The sequence below is a fragment of the Vipera ursinii genome (assembly GCF_947247035.1).
Source record: "Vipera ursinii genome assembly, chromosome: 6".
Lineage (NCBI taxonomy): Eukaryota > Metazoa > Chordata > Lepidosauria > Squamata > Viperidae > Vipera > Vipera ursinii.
The window spans coordinates 62,853,467-62,863,421 of NC_139515.1; the positions used below are offsets into that span (position 1 = coordinate 62,853,467).

At 39.7% G+C, this 9,955-nt stretch overlaps 1 protein-coding gene across 1 annotated transcript in view; it reads right to left on the reverse strand.

Annotated features, from left to right (window-relative positions):
- SH3BP1 (SH3 domain binding protein 1) overlaps positions 1–1,317 on the reverse strand; it is a 31,632-nt gene extending 30,315 nt beyond the window's left edge. Inside the window, exon 1 of the mRNA XM_083365694.1 lies at positions 874–1,317. Within this exon, the coding sequence (XP_083221820.1) occupies positions 874–935 (62 nt within the window). The 5' untranslated portion in view covers positions 936–1,317. The remainder of the gene's footprint in view (positions 1–873) is intronic.
- Between the last annotated feature and the right edge of the window lie 8,638 nt (positions 1,318–9,955).

Sequence of the window (9,955 nt, forward strand, 5' to 3'; positions counted from 1 at the left end):
ATTATCTGAGAGGAATAACAGATGGATTTCACATTTTCTACCCTGAAATCAATTTCTAATTAGCCCCACTATTTTCATTTCATTTTGTGATTCTTAGCATTTTTCCTGCTAAGGGTCTGCTTGTTTTGCCCTGCATCACCTGATTCTTACAGGTGAACCTATCAATGCATGATGCAGCAAAAGGGAATTGTTTATCAGTTAGCTTGTTGCAGAGCTTAATGCCGATAAGAGTTGAGAGGGAATGATTGGCTCAAGGTCATCGAGCTGGTTTCTGCAGCCAAGGGAGAACTACAACCTGAGTAGCCACACTCCTACTCCAGCACCTTAACCACAACACCACACTGGTGTTCTCAATTTCAACAGTGAGATCAACAACATCAGGCACTACAACAAGATATATATATATATATATATATATATATATATATGTATGTATGTATGATAAAAGTGGAGAAATCATTTTGTTCTTGTTAAACAACTGGGAATCTGAACTCTTTCCCCTTTTGGTTGCAAAATCTGGGTGCTGAAGTCTTCGTAGGGTTGCAAAAATGAGGGCTATCCGTTGTGGGAAAATTCAGCACATCGCTAATCACACCATGGAAGCTTGTTAGAAGCTGCCGAGTGGAGATTCTGGGGGCATAGGAAGGTGATCTGTAAGCCATTAATAAACTACAAATAAATAATCCCAAGGAAGGGAAAAGCTGGAGTTACCCCCATTTCTTGAGAGCTACCCTGTGACAGTTTTTAAAGTAGCTACCCTCCAGCTAGAGATACAAATCTAAATCCCGATGAACTTTTCAACACAAAGCTCTAGCACCCCAAACTATACCTATAAAGAGAGGCTAGCAATGCAACCAAACAACTAGTCCTTACCGTCCACTGATACTGGGGTAACTGAGCTGTTGTCGCATCCGGTTAAACTGCCTCTTCATCATCCTGTGGGCCAAGCTGAAATAGTATTACCGAGAGAGGAAAACAAGCCAGAGGCTCAGTACCTCCTCAATACAAGCCAGCTGCACTTGCTGCCATCCGTTGCTCTCTCCGCCTTCACTGCAGGCTTCTTCTTGTCACTTCCTTGTCATCTTCTAGTAATCTAGTTTGACCTCCTTTTTCTTCCCCACCTATGTGTCTTTATGCCTCTCCTCCCTATTCTACTTCCTTCTCATGGTTTCCCCTTCCACTAATGAGCTTTACTCAACTTTTTCTGGGTGCTTCTTTACTTTTTTTTTTGCAAACTTTCCAGCTTCTTAACTCTCTCTCTTGCTCCTTCTAGCCTCTAACACTACTTTTCCTTGTGCTAGTCAGGTAAGATCTGTGGTTGTTTTTCTCAGTTCCTGTCACCACCCCTTAAAAAAAAGCATAAATAACCTAAGCCAAGTCTTAAAGGGGAAATATGATTACAGCAAACATGAAACAAGGCAGAACAAGATGATTTGCAAGGCTCATGTGGGAGAACTTCCTACTTTCTTTCTGTTTCTCTCTCCAGTGCTTAATAGTGTATATTTGACACATTAACATAAAGGATTGTGCAAAGACGACAGCCCATTGATTAGGATAGGTTGCAAAATGAGCCCACGTTATCTGAATCATGATTTACATAAACCATCATATCTAGGTTTACGCAATATGTTGTAATAAGGCTGAACAAGCTTCCTTATGGCTTAGCATACTGTGTGAACAGGCCAGAGAAAACTAGCTATAAAATACACTCGTGCTTATCTGACTTATAAGTGTTATAAGTTCCCAAACAGGATCTCAAATAGAATTGATCAGTATTACCTCTAAACAAAGACAAATAGATTTTTCAAAGGCTTGGACTTCTTCAAGCAAGGCTAATAATGTGTAGTGATTCCAAGTGTTTATCTTTGGCCACCAAAAAATTATTCACAATATTAAATGATATCTTGCCTTTCTGGATATTTTCAGCTGCATCCTGCACCAGCACTACAAATTAACCTCTGATGCTGAAAGAAAATTAACATCAGAATAAAAACTACTCTTAGGAAATGTCTTAGGAAATGGGCTTTTCAACCAGTGGTACGGGTACCACCTGTGGTACATTGGCACCTAGCAGGTGGTATGCGACCATCCTAGAAAAGTGGTAGCTGAACTGGTGGTAGCACTGCAGAAGCCTGAGCGAGAGATGGCTGGAGCTGCAGGGCTGTCACGACTCAGCGGAAGCACCAGGATCAGCGCTTCTTCGGGGCTCTCAGGGCTCAATGGAAACACCAGGATCAGCACCAGGATTCAGCTGGAGCTCGGCGCTGATCCTGGTGCTTCTGCTGAGCACAGAAGAGCTGGAATGTTGCAGCATCTCCAGGGTCTTGTGATTTACATTCAGATGCTTGGCAACTGATTCATATTTATGATGGTCACAGTGTCCCAGTGTCCCTGCGGCAACCACCCAGCACACATGGGGAATAAAAACCAAGCACCCCCCCACACACACCCCTGCTGCCAATGCTCAACAGAAATGCTCACAATGAAAACCTCGGACAGGAGGAAGAGTGCGGCCGGGCGGGCAGGCAGGCAGGTGTCTTGCTCGGCTGTGGCTTGGGGGGCACTTTTTCCAGTGCCATTGTAACTTCAAACAGTCACTAAGTGAACTGTTGTAAGTCGAGGACTACCTGTAGTTCATCACTTTTTTCTTTTTTTTGGTCGTCAAATTTTTGAAACCTTGCTAGGTGACAGGTGGTACTTGGATGTTGCCATATCCTAAAAGTGGTACGATGGGTGAAAAGGTTGAAAAGCCCTGGTGTACAAGATACAACATTTTGTTGCATGCTGATATTACCTCACATGCCTGCTGATTTATTCTCCATCATCTCTAGTTTTGTATATTTAATGCTGTTACCAACACCTTCTCAACTATAGCAGTTAAAAACTTGGGTTTTTTTTTTTAAAGCAAAGCCTCCATAATGAAACCATGAATGTGCCATGCTGGTCTCCTCATACTTGTGGAAGTAGGTAAATTATACAACTTTGTAATGCATGTTTTTTCACCTTCATCTTTCCATGCTTTTTTAAAAACTCCATTCCATTCTTATGAATACAGTCACATGGATCAAATTTAAAATATTTCTAATGCTTTTTTTGTCCTGGTTCAGGCAGGTTTTTAAACATGAGTTTACCTGTCAGTTTTCAACAGGAATACAGAAATAAGATACAGATGAAAAAAATATGTGCAATCAGTATGTTAAAGTTTAGGCATCACCAAGCTGTGTTTCAAAGAATCCCTAAATGAACAGAAGCTGAAACAAGGGTGAACACAGCTTACTTTTGCCCTTTACATGCAATTATTTAGTTTCAAACTAAGAAAACAGTCAATGTGAAAAATGCAAGTTTGGGGATCCTTTTAGTTACTTCATTGTAATACCATTTTTCCAGAAATAACCACTTCCAAAGCTGAATCATAATATTGACCAATGGTGCCTTAATTTCTGCACCGAAGAGCATATGCATGTATTGAAATGTATCCACACGTATCCACATACCTACATGTTGATTATAGGAACAGATTGACAGCTGATAAGATGTTCTTTTCATATCATTTGGTTAAGTTATGAAATTCAGCATTACAGAATATGTTTGAGACCAGTAGTCTTTTAAAAAAAATTAAGAACATTTTTTGAAGTTTCAGTTTATTAGCAGCACTCATTTACAATGCAAAATGGATTCTCAGTTCCGAAGTAAATTCTGGTGATGAACAGTGATGGACAATGATCTCCTTCATATCCTGGTTGAGCTCTTCCAGAAACGTTTGTCTTGGTGCTACTGAAATAACTTCAGGAAACAGTTAGACTTGCATCATGCAGTTGCTGCCCGTCCCTAAATTCTGCTTTTATAACTGAGAACCGTTAACAGTTTATATCCTTCCAACAAAGTGTCTTATTATCTGACAGAACCACTGAGCTACTTTAACTGGAGGTCATTCACATGTTCAGCTGAGAGTCAAACAAGAACCTTATTGCATGATTACAGAAACCACGCATATCTTTCAGTTTTCCTTTTAACAGGTGTTAAAAGGTTGTGATGGGAGCATCCCGATACTCCCATATTACAACTCTCCTGCGTGAGCTACACTGGTTACCGGTTGTCCTCCGGGTGAGATTTAAGGTGCTGGTTCTTACCTATAAAGCCCTACGTGGCTTAGACCCGGGATATTTGCAGGACCGTCTGCTGCCAGGAACGACCTCCCATCGCCCGGTGCGCTCACATAGGGAGGGCCTTCTCAGGGTGCCGTTGGCTAGACAATGTTGGCTGGCGACCCCCAGGGGGAGGGCCTTCTCTGTGGGAGCGCCGGCCCTGTGGAATCAACTTCCCCTTGAGCTCTGGATGGCCCCGGATCTCCAGTCCTTTCGTCGCGGCCTTAAAACATTTCTCTTCCATCAGGCTGACCTGGACTGACGATAGGGATTTTTAAATAGAATATTTTTAATATTTTATCATTTTATCATTGGGGCTTGTTACTTTAATCTTTTTTAACATTTGTATTATTGTGTTTTATTGTTGTTAGCCGCCCTGAGTCCTTCGGGAGATAGGGCGGCATATAAGTCCCAAAAATAAATAAACAATCTACTTTCCTGACTGTTGACCACTTGGTTCCTTCTCCAAGTTTCCTCTTCATCTATAGATAATCCCCTTAGTAACTGCTTGGTGGTATTCACTTGCTATATATGGAGATAATGCCCTGTATATGCCCTCATAAATATTGAAACAAATGTATATTATTGTATTGTAACTTCTATTGAGACATAAAGAGCAACTGATGCCTTCCTAGAATTGACTGAATGTTTACTTTTTACTAGCAGATGCAAACTTTGTTCCTGTGGCTTATAAAACGCACATATGGCTGATAGCAACTAGTGCAAGCATGATTATCCATTTATTTGGTATATGTTTTAATCAGTTTTGTAGCTGTCTTCTGTAAGTTTTATTTTGTCTAGGATTTTGACCAGTAATTAAGAATTTGATTCAAATTATGGTCTGAGAAGTAGGAATTCTGATGGAAAAATAAGGCAGGAAAGCAGTTATAGTTGAGTTAAGAAGAAATAATTTCTATATAGGTAGTCCATGTTTAGGGACTGTTTGCAGTTACAACAGTGATGAAAAAGTAACTTTACAATTAATCTTCGCACGTATGATCGTCACATTTATGATCTTCACAAGTTTATAAAGCAACAGGGAATTGAAATAAGATCATAAGCAGAATAACAATTTTACTTAGCAACTTTAGCAACTGAGTTTGTGGTTCCCAATTGTGGTTGCTAAGCAAGAACTACCTATCTAGTTGTAGATGAGAAAAAAAGATGAATATCTTGGTATCTACAATGCCCTAAATCTAGACATTCATGGAATTAAATTAGAACTGCTACACAGGTTCTGAAATGTATATGTAACTTATTGAGCAATTGTTGATTTTTCTTCTGAGGCCTAGAATTTTCTGTAGGTCTTCTATTGAAATCGTAAACATGTTACAACCATTTTTAAAAGTAGCTTATAGTAGTATTCATTTCAATTCAGTGGAAGCAAGACTTTTGATTCATAAGCTATGGGGAAAAAATCATTAAATTATTGCTGCTGTGACTGCATCTATAAAATGAATAGTGGTGATTGAGGTTGATTGCAAATATAGTTGTTTTAAAAAAAATTCTAAGGATAACAATGGTCAGAATCAAAGTGTTTTTAGTGCACTGACCTGGGAATTCTGATAACTCAATTTTGTAAAAATTCCTAAAAGACAAGTGAAGAAAGAAAACCTGAAATGGATTACTTTGAATTTACTATCTATAATGAGTTTTATTTAATTCTGAAATATGTATGATTGTATTTTCAAGAGAAAGGGTAAAAAGTGTCTAAATAAATATATTTGTCTTAGAATTCTTCATAAATGTGTTGCATATGAAATGATATGTGCTTTATAACATATACAGTAGTAATATAATTCCAACTATAAACTTTATATTATCTGGTGAAATTTAAAACTTAGGTCTTGATGCACTGATGGACAGCTTGATTCCTGTAAATTGTGTAAGGAGGTAACAGCAGGATAGTCTTCCTAGCTCAAGATAGTATAAACAATTACTCTAGTCATTGTTCTATTTGTAGCAGTCATCCATTGGACTGCAATCTAATACCAGGAATTATGGGAACTGAAATACAACACATATAGCAGACTTCCCAGTCAGAAAAAGCCATTATATAATAATTCTCCTGAAGCAGTCCCACATTAGTTCATTGTAGTGGTGGTGGTGTTCCTGGAAGTGATGAGTGAAGAATGCTGGGAATGTACACCAAGAGTGTATGTACCAAGTAGTGTCAGTCAAGATATGAAGGCTATTCAGCTAATTTAAAGCAAGTAGGCATCAGTGATATAGAAAATGCTGAAGGTGGATTTCGTGACGATGGCAACAGCATAGTTTCATACCGTGCAGAAAGCAATGCTAAACCATCCCTTTGTTTTAACAAGAAAGACACTTAAATAGATAGTATAAAGTGACTGACAATATTGTGCCAGAAGATGGGCCCTTTGGGTCAGATAGTATTCAATGTTCTCCTGAGAAAAGGCTGAGGTTCTTTCAGAGTGTTAATGGCATTTACAATGCAAGCAGATTAAAGACTCTGAAGTGCTGATCATCAGTTAGTTGCTGATATTGCCATGTACGAAAAGCTGGAGCTGCAAAGACAGAATTACAGTGGGAGCACAGAACATAAGAAATACGAACATAGGATACTCAACACAATTAGAATGCCAAAGTAGGAAAGATTGAAAAGATAGTTGGACCTATGGTCTAAGAAACAGAAATTAAGTGGAATAGACTGTTTTTGCTAATCCAGTGATATTTTTATTGCTAACATTCAGCTAACATTTTATTGCTAACAAATGACACCTGCATATACTGTATGTACATCAGCAGATGGTGTGCACAAAAATCAGATTGATTATATTATTGATACAAGGTAGTGGAAGAGCTCGGTGGTAATAGCAAAGATGAGACTGGCTGTGCAATAGTCCTCAGGTACAAAGGTGCAAGTTTGAAATCAAGTTAAAGCAGAAAAAGAAGCAGTTTCCATAATATGATCTTGAGTATATGCTAACCGTTCTCAAGATCACAAATCAGAGTATCTCATGGATCTTATGCAAAACACAGAAGAAGCCACAGTCTGAGCACAACATGGTTAAACAAACTGACTTCAGGTCAGTAAAGGATGAGAGACAAGGTTGTATACTCTCTCCCAATTCATTAAATTTATATGTTAGATATATACTGAAAAAGAGTGGATTGGAAAACACTAAGTATAGATTTAAAATTCAAAGCAGAAACATCACAAAATATGCAGTATGCTGATGACACTACTCTGATAACTGAAAATGTAGATGATATGCAAGCTCCCAAAAATGAAAGCAAAAGAGCACCAATGCAAAAACTGAGATTAAATATAAATATGACCAAACTAATGAAAAGAACTGCTTTAAAACTGACAAACACTCTGAAGTGGTAAACAGTTTCTACCTTTCAGGATTGCCAATCAACAGTTAAAGCAGCAGTGAAGGAATACACTGCAGATTAGCACTTTGTAGGATAGCAATTGAAGGCTTTGGAAAAGGTAAAGAACAGAACTGTGGAGGCAATACTTTTCAGTTACTCTATGGAAGCAGAAGTTGGATTTTGAAGGATAGGAAAAAAACAAACAAACAGAATGTTGGTGTTGCAAAGGATGTTTTTGCTTTGACCAGACTCCTGATAATACCACAGAAAGCTAAGTGGATCAAACAAATCAGTCCAGAGTCCTCATTCAAGACACAGATGTCCAGACTCAAATTATATTTGAAAGTATATATTTGAAAGAGTGAAGACCTAACACTCTTGAGAAATCTAAGAGAAGAGGATGACCAGCAACAAAATGGGATGGAAATGGTAACAACAGCAGTGGATGCACCGTTCAAAGATCTGAAAGACCATTCACTTGGGCCTAGCTTTGTGGCCGGTAAGAGTCAACACCAAGATGACGGCACGTAATAAATCAATGCTACCTATAGAGCAGACATGTCAAACACAAGGCCCGGGGGCCGGATTCGGCCCGCGAAGTGGTTTCATGCGGCCCGCGAAGCCATCCTGGAAACAGTGAGGGAATGGCCCCCACTGCCTTGGCCCCGGCCCAGAGACCCTCCTCCTGCCAGAGAGCCTCAGATGTGTCCCACTCCTGCCCAGGCCCCCATAGACACCCTTGATGCGAATGATGTCGAGCTGGCCACGGCCACCCAGTAGGCCATGCACACTCTAGCCACGGCCACCCAGTAGGCCACGCCCACCCTGGCCATACCCACCCGGCCCCTTGAGGGCAACCACAATGCTGATGCAGCCCTCAATGAAATTGAGTTTGACACCCCTGCTATAGAGGAACGTGTGTTTCTGATCCAGTATACTCCTCAGATGTGTTAAAATAGGGAAGGTATTCTTTTCTGTTCCTTGTTTACCTAAGGTGTTTAAGACATTAAATTTCAGTTTTACTGAGGTTAAAAAAAGAGCTCATTGGTCTTCTTGCAGAGATTAATAGAATATGGAAAAAAAACAAAACATTCCTGGGAGGTTACAGTCACCATCTGACAACCTGCAAAAATGAAGAAGGATCTGACTACCCTTATCATGTGGAATAATTATGGCTTCTCTGTTAAAGTTCATTAATCTATCACTGCTGTATAATGTAATTATTCTTCTTTCTTACAGGTTGCTGCCAGCTTCCTTTCTAAAATCCAATTAACTAATTAACTAAGGTATGAGGAAGATTACCACTGCAGATTTAAACATTTAATTGATAGTACAGTAATGTTCACCAAAAATAGAAAGGAAGCAAATTCACTAAATAATGTAGCAATCTGAGCAGATGTGTGTGATGGAAATTTGTAGACAGTAGCATTATCAAGCCCCAAATAAGGCATCAATCTCAACCTGTGCCTACTGCTATATCTCAAATGCAAGAATGCATTTCCTTTCTTTCCCACAGAGTCCAGCTATCATATAGCAGAAATAACTGCTGCAGAGGCCCTGCCAAAAGCAGCAGGAAGAGGAAGTGAGTGTTATTAATATATGCAGAGCAGATTGGGCCACAAACTATAACATACAGTTTGAGGTTATACTAACCCTGCTTAGAACAGGAGTAGGAAGAACAGGCAACGAGGTTTCCTAGGGTTAAAACTATGGCTAGCATTTGCAGCCATCTCTTGCTTTCTGCCAAATAATGTTGCTCTGTAATTGCTCTACAGATGACCATACAAACACTACCCCGGCCCAGAGACCCTCCTCCTGCCAGAGAGCCTCAGATGTGTCCCACTCCTGCCCAGGCCCCCATAGACACCCTTGATGCGAATGATGTCGAGCTGGCCACGGCCACCCAGTAGGCCACGCCCACCCTGGCCATACCCACCCGGCCCCCTGAGGGCAACCACAATGCTGATGCAGCCCTCAATGAAATTGAGTTTGACACCCCTGCTATAGAGGAACGTGTGTTTCTGATCCAGTATACTCCTCAGATGTGTTAAAATAGGGAAGATCTCTTGCTTTCTGCCAAATAATGTTGCTCTGTAATTGCTCTACAGATGACCATACAAACACTACCTTGCATGAAATATGGAGGCAACTGTGGTTGATAGTCATCTTAGTTATATTGGAGGTTTCTACACTAAAACAGGAATTGAGACTAAGGAACATAACTCATTATGACTGGAAATGGCTGCTCCTACACTTATCCGTCTACTAAATCAAGTGATCTGCATAACACATAAGTAAATTGCTTTTTTAAAAAAAAAACGCATTAGTATTTTTATAAAAATGCTTAGTATTTGTGGATTATCAAGTGATGGTCAGGGCTAACCTCCAGGACAGTTTTTAAAGTAGACATGAATACCCGTAAATATCCCAAACATGTTACAGAAATCCCGAAGCAAAGAATGATG